General features: G+C 37.4%; 1 protein-coding gene across 3 annotated transcripts in view; it reads right to left on the minus strand.

Moving 5' to 3' along the window:
* Positions 1-19,070, minus strand: part of LOC129107172 (serine/threonine-protein kinase D3-like) — a 40,214-nt gene that overhangs the window by 5,657 nt on the left and 15,487 nt on the right. For 2 of the 3 annotated variants that reach the window (XM_054618574.1, XM_054618576.1), the window contains 9 exons: positions 17,074-17,212; positions 13,779-13,910; positions 11,273-11,430; positions 8,085-8,277; positions 7,878-7,955; positions 6,778-6,943; positions 5,624-5,747; positions 4,717-4,794; positions 2,801-3,077 (listed from right to left, as the gene is read on the minus strand). In XM_054618574.1, coding sequence (XP_054474549.1) covers positions 2,801-3,077; positions 4,717-4,794; positions 5,624-5,747; positions 6,778-6,943; positions 7,878-7,955; positions 8,085-8,277; positions 11,273-11,430; positions 13,779-13,910; positions 17,074-17,212 — 1,345 coding nt within the window. The remainder of the gene's footprint in view (positions 1-2,800; positions 3,078-4,716; positions 4,795-5,623; positions 5,748-6,777; positions 6,944-7,877; positions 7,956-8,084; positions 8,278-11,272; positions 11,431-13,778; positions 13,911-17,073; positions 17,213-19,070) is intronic. The other variant, XM_054618575.1, reaches the window with a different exon arrangement.

Raw genomic sequence — 19,070 nt, forward strand, 5'->3', positions numbered from 1 at the left:
TCTCTGCGATCGATACCGACGGTCTGCTGTAGGTAGGCGGCCTGGTGGCGTTCAGGTCAACAGTTAGGTCGTCAGCCAGAGAGTTTATGTAACTTTATCGACAATCATGTAAACTGTGGGAAGTCCGGATCTGTAGTCAGACTTTTAATTCCTAAAAAGGCCTTATTGGGCTCAACGGAAAAGGCTTTTATTTTGAAATCGTTTCCCATTTTTTATATATATATATATATATATATATATATGTAAAATAAAAATCTGTTTTCTTTGTTATTGATTTGTAGTTGGTATTGTATGTTATTAATGCAACACTTTCTTCTGTTTCATAGGCTTTTACTTTGAAAAGCGAGCAGGAAGTGTCATTTACAGGAGCTCAAAGGAATAATTTGACATTTCTTGGAAATAAGCTTTCAATCCAAGAGTGAGATGAAGAATATGAAGATTAATATCACACCTGTGGGTTGAGTATGGAGATAGAGTCAGAATGAGGTTAGCTTAGCTTAGCATAAAGACTGTAAACAGGTGGGAACAGCTAGCCTTGATCTTCCAGCAGATGAGGGAGCAGAATACAATCCCATCCCTGGAAGGATTTTATTGTGAAACATCATCAGGAAGTGTTTAGTTTAATTAAAATCACGAAGACATTAAGGAACTTTATGTTGCTTCATTTTGTTCTTTTCAAAACAACGCTGTTTTCTATCCATAATAGATTGTATTTTCAGGTCACTTTTTGTGATTTGTTACATCATAGTTTTCTTGAAGGAGGATAAATACGGAGACCTAAATGTTCATTATGAAAATAGTCGTATAAATACAGACAAACAAGTGATAAATTATTGCTTTGCCATAATAGAAACATACTGAATAAAAACTGTAAAGTTAATCACTTTTAATCACTGAGTTTTTAATGGTATTGGATTATTTCAGATGTGAACATTAGTGTTTGTGTGTCTGCTGTTAGATCACTATTCCTAAAGTCTATTGATACTATTATATCCTGTATTAGAGCCTCAGTGTATTTGATAATGTAGTTTAATATTTGCCCACTTATTATATGTTTTTTAATTCCTGTCATTTGTTTTTGTATTATTATGACAGTGATAAAAGTCCACTGCTGTCAATGAGATGATCCCCAAAAAAAGCACCAAAAGCCTCGTTACATCATCCGTCCATTAACTTATTGATGTCTGTAATTTAATCGCAAAAACAAAACATCTATTTTAGGAGAGAAACCGAAGCCTGACATTAATTACTCCGACAGGTGGAAAACACAGCTGACTGGTTTCCGCTGCAGAACGTTGTTATAACGACGACGGTCCATTTAGGTATTTAAGAGCAGGAGAGCTCGTTTTGGGATTACATTTAAAACTCCTACTTTCAGACAAAAAGACACTTTAACCTGAGGATGAATCAGAGCGGAAAATCCCTGAAATCCCTTCAATCACGTTAAAATGTGTGTGTGTGTGTGTGTGTGTGTGTGTGTGTGTGTGTGTGTGTGTGTGTGTGTGTGTGTGTGTGTGTGTGTGTGTGTGTGTGTGTGTGTGTGTGTGTGTGTGTGTGTGTGTGTGGAGGTGGGGTGGTTGTATAATGGTCGTCTCCTGAAACAATATTTGGAAGCTCTTCAAAGACAAATCCATTAAAACATAAAAACATATCAGAGTCTAATCTGACCTAAAAGACACGTCTCCATTAATGTGTTAAAGGGTCAAGAGGGTTGTGGGTTCAATTCCTAGTGAAGCTTAATGGCTTCATAATAATCTACCATATTTGAAAACTGATTTTTTTTATGTCCTTTAACAACATTGTTTTACTTGAAGCCATGACAACTTGCGGAGTACCTCAGGGTTCATTCTTGGGGCCGTGTTGGATCTTGTTTTCTTAATGCTTCCCCGACGACACATCGTATATAAGCATGGCATTTACTTATTAAAGGACAAGTCAGGTGATATTTTACATTTCTCTTATTGTCAACAAATCCTACATTAAGACCAAATATGCACTGAGCAGAAATAGTCCCCAACAAATGCACTATTTTGTGGCGTTTGACTGACCTTTGCTAAAAACTGCAGCTGTTTTAGAATTTACTTTAAGAGATTTAAGCTTAGTTTATATTCTGTATTTACGTATTTGGTCGTGCACTTCTGAATTTTTATAACATGGTGCCCACGATAACATGACAAATAGTTCACTAATAAAAACACTATTTATATTTCTAGGGGTTATACAAAGAATGACAATTAGTTTTTAGATGCTTTAGAAACAGGAGGTCTTAAATAATCTTAATTTGAGTAAATATTTTGGAACCAAATCAAATTTGTTTCTTTATAATGCATTTTATACTTTTTTTACAAGGCTTGTATGAAGACAATAAAGTAGTTTATTAATATGAGATATGAGTTTACAGATATTTACAATCCCTAATCTTTATTGTGGAGGTTAGTTTATGGCGTTTTGCCGGTTACACCTACAGTCTATGTTCATATCTATGAGCTACACTCGTGTCATTTTGATTTTCTTCACAGTTTATTTTGTTTGTACGTCCTCTGGTGTTTTGGAGAACAATCAATGCCACTTATTGGGTTTTATATTATTATTTTTCTATTATTTGGAGGGATTCTTATCTGCAATAGAATCAGCAGCTCTTGACACATTTTACTGTTAAAAATCACCGAAAAGTAAACAAACAGCTCCTGAAATCCAGGTATTTCTGATGAAGATTAAAATGCACTTTAAGACTTATTTATATTGTACTTTTCTAGAATATTTGGTTGGACTGAAGTGTTTTTTTCCGGCGCTCACTCACTGTGGTCCTTCCCGTGTCCGGGCCCCGTGCCGACGCTGGCCTTTGGCGTGACGGGCATCATGGCCTGTCGGACGGCCTTCTCCCAGCTCTGACCCACGTCACGCCCGATGCCGGTCAACGCCAGCACCGGGTTGTGGTGCGGACCGCCGCTGTCCTCGCCGACGTAGTACACCATGTTGCCCGTGATCACCTCGAAGACGTGCGGGTTGCTGCCCGGAGGAAGGCTGCCGAAGTCCTGCGCCTGCTCCACCTGGAGGATCTCGGACAGCGGGATCTCCTGGAAGGTTGAGACAATAAATAGAAAGTGAAAGAGGAAGTTTAGATAATGATGCTCCTGTTGGACGTAACTCAACTCTCAGATTAGGGACTCTGCACTTTTAATACATAATGTAATTTCAACAAAGAAGAAGCAAACGATCCAGAGGACTCAGCTGGTTGCTCCCTCCATCCTCACACCTCCTCCTCTCTCTGCTGAACTGTGAGACTCTCTTTGATTTTTTTAGTGTTTGAAACTTCCCGTCCTTCCTGTTCTGGCAGAGTGCAAGAAAAGAAAAACTCCATTCCTGCAAAAACCTGAACGCTGCCAGATCAAACATATTAAGGAGAGCGATCGGCTTCATGCCCCTCAGTGTCATCTAAACGTTTTGTGTTTTGCCAAGTTCTCCTCCTCCTCCTCCTCCTCCTCCTCCTCCTCCTCCTCCTCCTCCTCCCATCCATTCATCCTGCCGCTCTGATTAAAAGGCAGGACGTTCCAACGCCACTTTTTGGGCACGAGGCAGCGTGGCAACGAGCCAGAGAGACAGCAGGGAATCGACCAAAAAAAAAAAACCCACCACACATCTCCCCCCTTTTTCTCCCTCACCACGCTCCGGTTTTATCTTCAAAGGAAGCAGCACTTTGTGGTAAAGGTCAGCAGGTCGCTGGTAGACACGAGATGAAAGGATGTGGTGGAGGAGGAGAGAGACATGATCGAGGAGGAAAAGAGCTGCAGCTGTAACACGTAAACATATTTTCCTTCTTGGAAATCCCAAAATGTTGGACATTTTTTGGGAAAGTTTTGTTAATTTTAGATAAGCCACCAGACTCCATTGACAAAAACAGTAATTTTACCTCTCAGAACACCGGGGGGTTTCTGGTGCAACGCTGCCTCGATTGATTTGTTTGTGTGTGTTATTGTGTGACTTTGGTGTTTTAAAGAGTTAGTTTGGATTCAACAAAGTCACACAATAATGAGAAACTAACCGATCGAGGCAGCGATAGACCAGCAACTCACGTGATCTGGGAAGGTAAAATTACTGTTTTTGTCAAAGGAGAGTCTGGTGGTGGCTTTGAAGAGAGCACAGATAACCGACTGCCATCACATACAACTCCACAATCCTGTTAACTTTATGTTTCATTTCTGATTTCCCATCACACCATGGACACACAAAACCAGGGTTTCTATACTTATCATGATGCATTTATTGCCAATGTGAACTGTGCAAACTCCATCTGCTGAGGAAGACTGTGATTTAATAAAAAAAGCTCCAGAACAGCTTCTAAATGGATCCTTTGGTGACTTCTTTTGTAGCTTTAAATTCACTGTACTCAGCCCTTTAAATTACGTTGTGTTGAAAATGCATAACATGTCATCTGCAGAAAAATAAACATGTATCACAAATGTCATACACGGTTGAAATGTTGATTTAAGTGTATTTTTCTTTCCTAAATTTTCCTTGTATGGAAGATTTCAACACCTCGCCCTGATGAGAACAATCACAGTGACTGACTGGTTCTAATCAGACAGCGATGTGTGTTAACGTCTCATGAATGTTACTGTACAGTTTGAACCCGACTCCCTCCGCTCCTCTCCTCACGTCTCTGTTGTGTTTGGCCGAGGCGGCTGAAACCAGATCCGAGCCGACCGGGTCTCCTACCTTGTAATACTTGGCTCCACTTTCATTCTGAAACAGAGTCAGAGTCTTGCTGTCCAGCCTCCAGTAATGTCTCTTCCTCTGGAAACACAACGAAGTTCATCAGGACAAAAAGTTTAGAGATTCAAAATACTTTTATCTTCTATCTCTCTCTCTCTCTCTCTCTCTCTCTCTCTCTCTCTCTCTCTATATATATATATATATATATATATATATATATATATATATATATATATATATATATATATATATATAGAGAGAAATAAAATACATATATAAAAATATGTCCTAGGGACAGTAATGATTTTTCAGAAGGAGACCATATCTGGGAATATAATATATATATATAAAGACATACATATATATTTTTATATAAATATATACATACATATCGTACATATACTTGTTGACATAAACATATATATACATGAATTTATATATATATATATATATACGTATATATTTATTTACATATATATATATATTTTAAATATATATACATACAAATATACATATATTTATACATATATGTGTTTATGTATACATATATATTTATAAATATATACACATATATACATACATTTATGTATAGATACATATATATACATACATTTATATATTAATTCATATATATACATACACATATATATACATATATAAACAATATATACACATATATATACATTTATGTACATACATATATATATGTTAAAAAATATGAATATTCATTAACACTTTCTATATGTAGCAGATGATACCTTTAGAGGTACGATACCAGTGAGATTGTTTTTTGTTGCCATTTGTGTGAGCTCAGTTGCATTATCACCAGACTACATATATATTTTCTTTCTGGTAACTGTATTGTTTGATATTTTTTGTGTGTGTTCTGGTGTTTGGTGTCTCTTCTCACCATGTTGTCGCTGCTGGTGTAGTGGACCATCCAGCCCTCTTTAACCATCGTGGAGCTTTTCCTCTTGGTGTGTTTGATGGACTGAACCACTCTCATCAGAGGGATGTTGCTGCTGGTGCACGGGCTGCACGGGAGACGAATAAACACAAACACAGAGACATTATAGGATGTACAAAAACTCAAAATGATTCAGAAAACAAGCACCTCTCTGTCTCACTTAAATGGACAATAAGTAAAGTTTATTCTGCTGATTTACACAAACTATCATCAATACAAACTGCCTCTGGGGTCAAAAAGGTTTTACGACAGAAAGTTAAAATTCTGAAGCAAAAAGAAATTAAAGTCAAAAGCGGTCTTATTATGAATATCATGTCGCATCTGTTTAGTGAAACCACATCAAAGAGGATTTAAATGTGATACTGTTGAACATTTAAAAGTTAATTTAAAAGGAACTAAAACAGTAGAACTAATAAAGGATTATCTTATCTTATCTTAACAATTTACATACCTACTTATAATCAATTGAAAGTACTGAAGATAATAATTAAATCTATATCTAATAAAGTCGCTAGGTTTAACGAGAAACTGTGACTTTTTCTAGACACCAAACTGAAAATATATGTTTAGCATTTAGCTAAAATGTAATTTACATTGTAAGTAGAAAGGAGTCAGAGAGTTATTGTACTGACTCAGTAATGTGCATTAAACTGCTAAATGTACCTAAACTAAGCTAACATTAGCCACCATAAGCTAACCCAGTAAAGCAGTGTGTTTTATTTAATTAAACTTTTCATTTTTAACTAAATTAATATGTAATTTCTTCCGTTAAAAGTTAAATATTGCTCTTGGGATTTATAAATCAAATTAACAAAGTGTCACTTTAAATTTAAAGCTTGATTAAAGACTTCAAATCATCGTTCTTCCACTTGTAAACACATTCTGGGTGAGAAAACCTGTGTTCTTGAATTATTGATTCTTTTAAAACACACCTTGATTTGTATAAAGAATGAATTTATATGAGAAGCATGTAGAAATATACAATAGTTGAAGCCGGCATTGGCATCTAAGAGCTCCCACTTTGACCCAGTATCCATCCATCACACTGAGATGAGTCACGTGGGTCTGGCTTTAATCCAGAGTTGAACCAGCGTCACCTGATGGCTCTGAGCGTCTCGTCGTCCTTCTCTCCGTCCACACAGGGACCCTCGATGAAGAAGAGCTTGTCGTCCTGCTCGTCCATGCTGTGACCGCCGTCGCTGTTGGTGTCACTGTTGTCCACCTCCATCGTCGCCTCGGAGTCCAGACTGGGACTGGCCGGTTCTGCAGGATCACACGAAGAGACTGAGTACGAAAATGTTTACAAAAACTTCCATATTCCCTCCAGAAATAATAAAAAAGAATGTACTTTTATTAAAACAAAAGTACAAATTGATCTACAACAAAAACAGCAGGGCAAAAAAATAAGAAAATAAAACACAGTAGATATAATAAACACAAAATCAATGTTTAGGAGCGACTTTCACTTCCTCTAATGTGAATCTCGATGGGGAAATCACGCATTAAGAAGAATTAGGAATAACGTTTATAGAATTTAAAATAGAGATATTTTGGGCAGAAAACAAACACAGACTTTCACCCAGGAGACCGCTGTTCGTGTCCTGTGTGAAACAAATTTAACATTGACTTTTTTTACCTTAGTTTTGTTACGTAACTTCAGTACTTTACAACAGGTAGTTTCTTAACAACATACTTATTTTACATAACAAGCATACTTATTTTAACCCATTCAACAATCTCTTCCTAAATCTAATCATCTAGTTTTTGTCATTTAACATTAATCAGAGGATTGATGTGAAATGACTGTTTGTAATGTTTGTAATTTGACCGTTATTTTACGTTATTGCAAATTAACATGTTGAATATGTTCGAATATGCCTCACCAGCCTCCTTCATGACCTTTTGGTAATTTAAAGATTTCTCTAAAGCATTCTTAAGTTAAGATATAATTATATATCAATGATAAACTTTTCTTTTTGTAATAAATACAATATTTGTTGGTTTGTCTAAAGGTAAAAAAAAGGGTTTTAATAACCTTTTTTGACTCCTTATACTGCCATACTTTGATAAATAAACAATAAATATATATATGAACAAAAATGAACAGAAGCAGTGTGGTGTATAATGTTATGTAGACTTTTATTATTGTAAATATACACAACAGTGAGGATAACATGTGTGTTGTGTGTAAACTCACCTCCATTAAAGTCGACCTCACCGAGGCAGTCTCGAGGTATTTTGGCCGCACATCTCTTATGGCAGTTAAATTTACAATCTGAATAGAAAGAGATATGTAGATTAAGAAATTAAACATTCATGCATTGAAGTCACAAAAGGATGCAAAACATGTCTCTAATAGTTTTAAATCTAAATAAATAGAGAGTATTTGTCTTCATGTGGTCACCTTTGCACTGCATGCCCTGGCGGAAGAGGCCCTTCAGCAGCCGCTTGCAGAACTGGCAGATGGTGGGACGGGTGTAGGTGTGGACGGAGAAGGTGTGGGGGACTTTGACCCGACCCAGGACCATCTTCTCCATCCAGATGGGACGGCCGCTCAGCAGGGAGTTACGCTTCCCGGCACCCAGCAGGGGGCGCTGCTTCCAACAGGGAGGAGAAAGAAAACAAAAAGGAGTTAGTTTGGTTTGATTTGTGGTCAGAAGTTGAAGCGGGAAAAACAAATTACATTCTTAACTTGGGGAACGCAGAGCTCCACAACAGCCAATTCGCTGCAAAATTACATTTAATGTTACACCCTTCCAACAAGTTTCAATAAAAAACGTCCAATAGTTTTAGATAGTAAAGAAAATATAACCTCCTGGTGTGAAAAGTAATTACAGTTATAGACAATACAATTCTGAATTTTTGAGGAAGATAAAGATAAATATTTTATTATTTTATTTGTGTAAAACAATCCGTTAATTTATGTCTCTTGAGGATATTCAAACTTATTATTATTACATTTGAATTAACAAACTTTTCTAAATTCAATTTTAGATTTTTTAAAACAATTTAGAATGTAATTTATTACCTGTTTTCACGAGAATATCTGTCCAAGAACAAGGCCTACGTTTATTTATTAAGCACATGAATTTATTATTATTTATATCACATTTTTTATCAATACTTTATCGCTGTGTTTTACAATAATTCCCAGTAATATAAAAAAAACACGTGACCTGGATCCAGTTATGGGCCTTTTTCTTTGACAGGCTACATTTAATCAATAACATTCCTGACTTCAGCAAAGAAATATTTATGACTTTTGTCAATTTTTTGACCTGCAGATTCCCTGATATATACGTTTTTCTTCCCACCTCGACTTTAACGCTTTAAAACAGTCAGAGTTCAGGAGGTTTTTTCTCTGAGACATCACATTTGCAGAATTGTTCCGTCCTCTTGAAAGTAGAGCACAGATGAAATGTTTTCTATCCGATAGAACAATGGCCGTCCTTGTGCAGCTTACAGACCGCAGTCCTGGTCGGAGCAGGAAGCATGTGACACAATGGGCCTGAATTAGTCCAGAACAGTAAAATCCACCTTCTCACAGCACACAGTGTGATTTATAATGTTTTTACAAAAGCTTGTGACGACTAATCAAAGTCTGAATTATCTGTAAAAAGCTTTTACCATAGAGAGGTGAAATAATATGTGTTATTATTAAACAGACACTTGGATCTCAGTAAACCCAACATGGCCTCACAGAGAGCATTTTTGTTTACATACACGGGACAATGAAATAACTTTGACCTTATAAACTGCTGGCTGAACACGTCAGTAAAACAAACAAACGCTCTCGTTGCCAGAAATAATAAATGTTTGAATTCAGAACCCAACATTTGCTCTTTAACTTGACAAGGACATTATTATAATTATAATAAATAATCTTGCTTCTTTTTGTCATTTGTATTTGTTTCACTATAGTTAAATATGTAGGTACATATCTGCTCAAATACTGTAATTTTTTATTTTATTTAACAGAGTTTTGTTTTTTGAGGTATTTTGAAATCTATAAGAGATTAAAGATTTGGTTCCCTGTAAACTTGGTATAGCATGTGCATAACGAAAGACTGCAGAGAGGAATCGTAAAAGCAGAGCAGCTGGATGAAATAAAAGATAATTAAACGCAGCAATGCATCCTTGTTTCTGAAATATTTCATTCCAAAGTCTAAAGTTATAAATTTCAACACATTAGTGCTTTAAACGTGTGAATGGCTGAGGAGTATTTTTGTGACATGGTCGTTGTTTATCGTGTTGGACTGTGATATTTGCTGCGTTGTTACTGAACTGTTTCAACAGCAGCTATGAGCAGATGTCCCACATAAAAACGTGTGTGTGTGTGTGTGTGTGTGTGTGTGTGTGTGTGTGTGTGTGTGTGTGTGTGTGTGTGTGTGTGTGTGTGTGTGTGTGTGTGTGTGTGTGTGTGTGTGCGTAACAGTGTGACAGAGCACATTATAGTGTGTTTGTTCCAGTTAGTGTGAAGCTCTGACTGTGACTCGCTTTGTTCGTTGGTTTGAACGGGATGGAAAATCCAGTGGTTTGCCTCCAGCTATCAGAGAGAGAGAGAGTGTTGTGTGTGTGTGTGTGTGTGTGTGTGTGTGTAACTACTGGTAATGGCTCATTGGTTGCACAACGTAGATCTGCTAGCGTGGAAAGTGTGTGTGTGTTTCACTCACGTCAATCTCTAAATCAACTTTCATTTCACTAACAGCTCCTCAACATGAGCCTCTTTCTGAATGAACTGCAGCCACAAAGTCTAAACTATTGAACCATCTTTTACGGCTGCCTATCCAGCTTTTCCCAGCATGCAACAGGGTTGAGAGGCAGGGTGCATTCTGACACACATACACACAAAACAACCATTCACACCTACAGGCTAAATATTGAGTTTCCAGTTCACACGAGCTGCACATGAGGAAACCGGAGCACAAAGAGGAAACTGAGACAACAGGAAAAAACACAGAACAGCAGTGGAGGAAAGAAGCTCAGTACTTCTACACAATTACTGGACTTAAGTACTTGTACTTTTGAGGTTGTACCTCCTAAACTTAGGAACTCTCCACTTTGGATTTAAGATCTGTGGAGAGCTTTTAAAAGCAGCTCAAGACCAGACATGCTTTTGTTGTGAAGCACTGGGTGACGTAACATTATTGCTTTTATTACTCTACCTGAGTATATCAATTTTATGAATCTTTATACTTCAACTTCCCTTCATTTCAAAAGGGAAATATTGTAGTTTTTATCTTTTTATAATACATTTATTTATGAGCTGTAGTTACTTTTATGATATTAAAAACCAAAAGAGATCCTATAAAGTAAATTGGCCTCAATCAAAGTTATTTTAAATTCCATGAAATGAACAGTGGTATATTTGTAAAAAAGTATTAAGTGTAAAACAAAACTAAAATACTGTCTCAAATATGTACACGTATCTGTTGTGTATTTCTGATATTTAAAGCAGTTTTAATAACTATGTAATAATGAACACATTCTCCTCTGTAGCTCCAGAGTATTACTCTGACTCTAAACTGTAAAACTGATTAAACATAAAAGCAATGTGAGGTTAGAGACTTGGTGTGATGGTAGGAGGCCCACCTCCTCCTGTGGCGTAGGGGTGAACTCGGTGGACGGCGGTCGAGCGACGGACATGACGGCGCCCGGCAGTGAGACGTTGGACAGACGTCTCTTCTTGACCCCGCTGCAGTTGTTGGGGATCTTGAACGCACATCGTTTGTGGTAGTTCAGTCCACATCCTGAGGAGGAGAAAATCAGTTTAAGTGTCATTTTATCCTCCTGTTGCTTAGCTTTTGGTTTGTTCCGTTGTCTTCTAATCTGACTGTTCAAAAAACAATCACCAAAACTACACAAATTCTTAAAGCCACAAGCTGTAAAAACAGTCAGATTTTCATCTTTCCAACGGTCTTCAAACACATCTTGTGTGAAGAACGCTTCCATCAGAAAAAAGCAATCAAAACGAAGCTTCAATTTGTGATATTTCAACAAAAACATTTTATTCTACATGTCTCATTTAAAATCACGCCACAAATAAACCGTTTGCTTTAAACAGATTCTGTAAAAAACATTAAATTCTGAGCTCCTCTGTTCAACTAGGAAGCCATGATTGATTCATCTGAGACCAACAGTCACGTGACAAAAAATTCCGTGAAACTTTGACTGAACTTCAGGCTGCTGAACACAGAGCAGAGAGGAGAGGAGAGGCTGTAAAAATGAGAATAGCTAAGTATTTATTTCATGTTTTCCCAACATTGGTAAAAGTTTTGGACACTTGGAAACATGTTTGATATATAGAATCCAGTGTTTTCCAATATTTGAAAAAGAAATTTGCAAAGAAATTCAACTTTCTTTTTCAATTTTTTTATGATTTATGACATTGATAAAAATCCATCTTCTTCAATCCAGGATTTCATGTCCTTCGCTCCCATCGGATCAGTTTCTTTCGTCAGTTTAGAGCTTTTTAAACGTTTACAAACAAGTTGACGTCTCTTTTTTTTTCTGCTCAGCATCTCTTCGGTTGAGATTCGCTCTGAGGTTTCTGAGCGCTGAGATCAGGACTTGAAAGATGTGAAAATATCGTGTTTGCTTGAAGACATCCTGCTGCACAGTCGCTGCAGCTTTCAGACTAGCAAACAAGTGAAAATGTGTGTTTGTGTGTGTGAATGTTGGACGTGGAGGGAATCAAACCCTGAGAAGTTGCTGCATGCAGTGAAATTAAACCTTGATTAAATATAATAAGCCATGACATCACAGTGATTTAGTCCAGGAAGCTGATCTGTCTGTCTCTCAGTGGGACGGAGGTCAGAAGAGTCGAGTTTGAATGTTTAAAGATCCATTTCCCCTTCATTCATCAGACGTGCAGCTCGTTCGTCTCTGCTAAACTCATTGTAATCTGATTTCTGTTACATCACCAAGGAAACACCGGCAGCACAAACCGCCGCCTCTCGTAAAGTTTTAATTGACAGGAAGCTTGTCTGAATGGTTTCATATCCTGACGATGTGTTCCTGATCGGCCTCACACCTGTTTACTGACTTATTTTATGTATATTTAGGTGTATTTACGTTTCTGCAGCAACATTTGATTTGCACACAAGTAGGAGATGGTGTTAACGTGTTAGCATTAGCACGTCCTAATTGGGATAATCGGGAAAACAGGTGGGAGATAATGAGTTTTACGTCCTCATCTGACTCCAAAAAATAAACCAAATAGGGACAAATAAGGATATACGGATATGGACTCAAACAACGACAAAACGATTGCATCAAAATAAATGTTTCTATAAATAATTAGACATTTGTGTTAGCTATAGTGCTAACATTAGCGTGTTTACATGCTTAAGAAGCAACAACAGTGTGAAGCATTTAGGGGGATCTATTGGCAGAAATGGAATATTATATTAATACGTTTATACGTTTTATTAAAGTGTTGTTTTTTCACCTGAAACTAAGATTTGTTTGTGTCTTCGTTACTTTAGAATGAGGAGTTTATGTCTACATAATGAGCGGGTAGTTTGATCAGGAGAAAAGGATAATCAATGAAAGATAATCACTTAGCTAACTGATGAACTGAGAATGTGTTTTAAAGAGTTTGCTCCAAAAAGACTATTTGTTTACATGCAACAATAATAAAACAATGTTAATAATAATAATAATAATAATAATAATAATAATACAGATCTCTCATAGACACTTTACAAACATTAAAATCATCATAAAAAGCTACAAACTAAAAAGCATTCGTCACACATCAAAAGCAGTTCTGAAAAGGTGAGTTTTGATTTGAATGTTGATTCTTTTCTTTATTAATCGTCTTTGTTTCTCACAAAATATTCAAAAAGAACCGATGAAAGTATCGCTAAGGAACCAAACCAATAATCTATAAAACTTCTAGTAGAATCACTTCCGTTGCCTCCCTTCAGTCATTCATTCAGGCTGCAGGTGTGAACCACAGCAGCACAGAGTCATCGTAACGTGACCTTAGATAACCCCGGTGTTGTTAAAACCTCCATCACCGCGTTCTCCATGTTCTCCACGTTCTCCACGTTCTCCATGTTCTCCACGTTCTCCATGTTCTCCACGTTCTTACCTTCACACTTGAGTCCCTGTCTGACGAGGCCCCACAGCATCTCCCCACAGTCGTCACAGAAGGCCGGAGCCTTGTAGGAGTGAACGTAGAGGGCGTGAGGTCGGATCTGGAAGTCCTCGGCTGTGGCCAGAGCTGAAAGAAAACAAACAATAATGTTTTTTACCATTTATATTATATATTAAGTTCATATGTTACGCTGATTTTTGCATCATTAACCAGACTACAGTCACTTTACCTTGGTCTCAAAATGCTCTTGTATAGTTTATTCTTTATGTTTTTGTTCTTATTATTAATTTAAACCCCTTTATACCCTGAGCATACCTCATTCCTATTTCTGTTTTTGCATTCTCTATTTATCTGTATTGATTAGTGGTGCAACTGACTGTTGGGCACTCATGAGAAATGTGGATTAATTACACAGTTTAACCATCTAAGTGTGAAATAAAGTTTTACTGACGATTGTTATCCTCCAATATTCAGTAAAATATGAGATCAGGACGTCATTTATGCTTTTCTAGTCTCTGATCTCTGATAATGTTACATTGTAAACAACCGATCTGTGTTTAAACCAACAGGAGGAGAGCTAGTAACGTCAGCAGCACCGCTAACGAACAAAGGTTCAGTTCAGTTACATTATGATGCGTTCAGGCTCTGTTCAGTTACATTATGATGCGTTCAGGCTCTGTTCAGTCAAAATGAGTATTGGCTGAAGGTAAATTATAACGTTATCATGATGTGAAAATGTAAAATGTAGTGTTGGTGATAAACTAGAATAAATTCAGTAGTTTGAAGGAGATGTTTTCACATTAATATAAAATAGATATTAGAGATGAATTATGATGTTTAACTTCCTAACACTAGCTCTAAAATTATAATACATCATTAAAACTAATAATGAAGAGATTTATTTTAATCAATAAAAATACAATCTTTTATTTCCTTATTATTTGAATTGTGTGTTTTTATGAAGAAAAAACCCCACTATAAATTACTATAAAAAGTAAAAGGATAACATTTAGAATTCTTGATGGTTCTGACTTTAAAGCAGTTGAATTTGTTTTATTATTATTTACTTACATACGTGATCCAAACAGTGAGTTATGATCCATTGCTACAACAACCAAATTTTCCAACTGCAAATCAATAAAGGTTTATTATGTGTTGAAAAACAGCCATTTTTATTTTCACTGCAATATTTGTATTTGCAGCATTTCAGAGGTTGTGATTAAAAGGTTTGAGAGTTGAAATTGTCCCTTTTCACAGCATGTGAGTGTAGGGTAAACACAGGTGTATTTGATATTTAAATATTTATAATGGCCCAGTTCCATTCAGGTGGGCCAGAGCTGTGACACTTAAAGTAACAGGAAAGGAAAAAACCATGTGACTTAGAGAAACATGTTTTTTTTTATCAAAAGCTTGTTTTGTCTTTGCAGCAAGTTCTCCGTTGCATCATACATCAGACTTTAGTCATAAGAATCCTCCACAGAAACGAGTAGTTGAACTAGCTGAGCTCTGCAGCGTTCTTGCAGCAGCATGAGGAGGAGGAGGAGGAGGAGGGGGAGGAGGAAGTGGTTGTGGGTTTGAACCCTGGTGTGGTTTCGGGCTCCGTCTTCTCCGTCTTCCTCCCGTGTAATCCAAACCCGAGTCTGGGTGTTCAGCTGCTGAGGTGACAGTTAAAGTTTTTACAGCCCAACCTGTCGACACGACTCAGGAAATGACGATCCCAAACTCAATATTATGGTTCGAGGGTTAGCGGGGCGACGCCGCTGGAGGAGGAAACGAGATCTGAGGCGAACTCACCACTCGTACTAAAGGTGGTGGGGGGGTGTTAACAAGAGAGCTGGAGGAGGATAAAATGATATAAGAACGATTAAAAGTAGATCTACACGTTTGAAACAAAAAACAGATTATGTATAAATCTGTTTACGTATGTATTCTTTTTTAATCCACGACTAGCTGTGTGGAATAAAGCACAAAGGTCTGTCCATCACTTTAATCCAGACTGAAATATCTCAACTGTTGGAGGGATTACTGTGAAATTGTCATTCCTGGTCCCCAGAGGATGAGTTCTACTAGTTTAGACGATCCTCTGGCTTTTCATCTGGCAACACGAGGTGAATATTTATGGTTTTGAGTGAAAAATCAAACAAATTGTTGCATGAATCACCTTGTAATTTTATACAGACATTCATGGTCCCCAGAGGATGAATCATATTATACTTTGACGATCTTCTGACTTTTCCTCTGGCACCACTAGGTTGATATTTGTGGTTTTTAAGTGCAATATCTCAGCAACTATTATATGGATTACCAGGAAATTGTATGCAGACATTCACTGTCCCCAGAGGATGAGTCCTACTTACTTAGACGACCCTCTGTTTTCATCTCTGGCACCACAAGGTTGATAGATTAACTATTGGATAGATTACGTTGGAATTTTGTATTCAGAAATCGATGGTCCCCAGAGGATGAATCCTATTAACTTTGACGATCCTCTGACTTTTCCTTTGGCACCACTAGGTTGATATTTGTGGTTTTGGGTGAAATGTTTCAACAACTGTTGAATGGATAACCTTGATATTTGGTGCAGACATTCATGGTCCGCAGAGGATGAATCCTACTAACTTTGACGATCCTCTGACTTTTATTTTGGCACCATGAGGTTAATATTTGTGGTTTTGAGTTAAATATCTCAATAACTTTTCAATGAATTACCTTATAATTTGGTGCAGACATTCATGGTTCCAAGAGGATGATTCTGACTAGCTTAGACGATCCTCTGACTTTTCCTCTTGCACCACTAGGTTAATATTTATTGATTTGAGTGACGTATCTTAACAACTGAATCTGGCAGGCAGGTTCAACTGTTGAATAGAATACGTAAACATTTTGTGTTCAGACATTCATGCTCCCCAGAGGATAAATCAGACTCTCTTTTTACGATCATCTAACTTTTTCTCTGGGACCAAGAGATATTTGTGGTTTTTAAGTGAAATATCTCAACAACTATTGAATGGATTGCGATAGAATTTGGTCTATAAATTCATGTCCCCCTCAGGATGAACTGTAATATTTTTGGTGGTATTTTTTTCTCTAGCGCCATCATCAGGTCAATTTTTCAATTTATCCAGTACAGAAAATGTATGAACAATACCTGCTAAATGAATGATATTCCAGAAACATTACAGTAATAAAGGTGCGTAAAGACCAGATTAATATTTAAGTAGAAGGTGATCAAATCCAGACACACGACCCATAAACTGTAGATCTGATTTTGGGGTTTGAAGCTTCTTACCGGAGAGCACCACCTCCACCAGGTCTCCTTCGTGGATCTCCTCCGCCGAGATCAGACGCTGCAGGATGTTGTCCGAGTTCAGGTTGTGGCGAAACAGCAGGATCTTGTCGTACATCCCGAAAAATCCACATTCTGGGAACTAAAGAGGAGGAGGAGGAGGTCAGAGGTCAGGGATTCATGTTGACTCAGGGTGAAGTTACTGTTAAAGTTAACTTGACTTGAGCCCAAACTTTGCAGCTCCCCATGAAGCTGAATCTCCACTTCATTAACACACAAACCAACGAGCAGAGAGGACAACTGAGCGGGTGATATGAATAAAATCCTCTATCACAGTGCATGTTTATATTGCAGAATATACATTATTCATATTGTTATACAGTCGATTTTTCCGGTATATTAACTGAAAAACTCTATACATGAAAAATCAAAGTACTTTGATGCTTATTTATGAACCAAAAGATATTAAAAGCGAGACTGTTTTTTGGGTTTGTGTGGCTGATAAACACTGGAAAAGACAGAAGAATAGTGAGACACTTCTATGTCGTCAAATAAAGTCAAAGTCATCATAATAATCATTACAAATTTACTTGATTTAGTGTCCTTAGTTAAAAAAAGAAATGTAAAATGTAAAAACATGTTATGTTTTTGTTGTAGTTTGGCCTGAAGGTGGCGCTACAAGCACAACTTAAAAATCACAAAGTCAGCAGAGAACAGCAGCTGAAGGTTGTTTTTAAAAAAAAAGCATAAAGGGAAACCAGTAAGCGGTAAGATCTTTATCTATCAAAGGGCCCCTGAGCAAGGCACTGCTCCAACCTGCTGACCTTTGACCCGTCTGATGCAATGTCCTGATATCCAGCAGGTTGTCATGACTACGAAAACTTCACAGCAAGTTTTCATAGTCATGACTTGTTCCTGAAGTTAACCATTGCCTGACCTTCAAACACGAGGAACAGATGACGAAACACATTCAGAGAAATAAAGTACCACGAATCTACCAGCAGACAAACTGTGGAGTTTTTTTTTTTACTGCAGCTGCTGAATCAGTTTCCACTGCAGGAAACCAAACCGACCGTTTAGTCTCTGATTTTCTTCCCAGAACATGAGGGTTTCCCAGCAGCTGGATCCTCTTTATAGAGAAACTTAAACACCATGTGATGGTGGGTTCAAAACCGGGTCACTGTCTTTGTCAGATGTAATGCCCTCTTTCTTTCTGTAGCAATTTTTCCGAGCCGACCACAGTGAAAGAACGAGAAATGTTTCAGTTTTCTTAAAGTAAAAATGTTGTTTTCAGCCTTTAAAATATGGAGATTTCCTGCTTTTCTCAATTTTATATGATAATAAACTGGAAATATTTGACATTTGAAGACATCTCCTTGGACTTTATTCCCAATTTTCTGACATTTTATGCACCAAACCACCAGATCCACTCCTTCCGTACCTTTCACAATAAAAGCATTAGACATATAAAGTTTGGAGGCGAGCATTCTCAGTTTTGTGTTGTTAGTTATTCAATCTCCTGATGTGTAAAAGGTGCCTGTCTGTAAGGATTTCATGCAATTTGACAGAAAAAGCCCCAAATGTGTAAGAAACTAAATCTCATGTTTGTTTTTTTTAAATTGACAAAATCGTTTGTTGTTATCAGAGACTAAAATGAGCCCAAATGAACACTGTTGAACTCCAGAGGATGCACTTGGTGTTTGTGGTGAACGGTGTGTGTGTGTGTTGTCATGGCGAAGTGTGTGTTCTGGATTTGGGGTTCAGCAGCCTCTGCAGCCTGCAGACAGATGGAGGTGGAGCAGCTTCCTGCTGTGAGCGGCTCTCGGCGTTAGCAGGATGTCAGCAGGATGTTAGCAGAGTGCAGGTAGCAGCATGCAACACAGATCCTGCAGCGCAACTCTGACGAGGCAGAAGCTGCACAGATGCCGTTAGACGTAGAACACACACACACACACACACACACACACACACACACAGAATGTCCATCTTGAATTATGGCT

Source organism: Anoplopoma fimbria, chromosome 18, assembly GCF_027596085.1.
Source record: "Anoplopoma fimbria isolate UVic2021 breed Golden Eagle Sablefish chromosome 18, Afim_UVic_2022, whole genome shotgun sequence".
Classification (NCBI taxonomy): Eukaryota; Metazoa; Chordata; class Actinopteri; order Perciformes; family Anoplopomatidae; genus Anoplopoma; species Anoplopoma fimbria.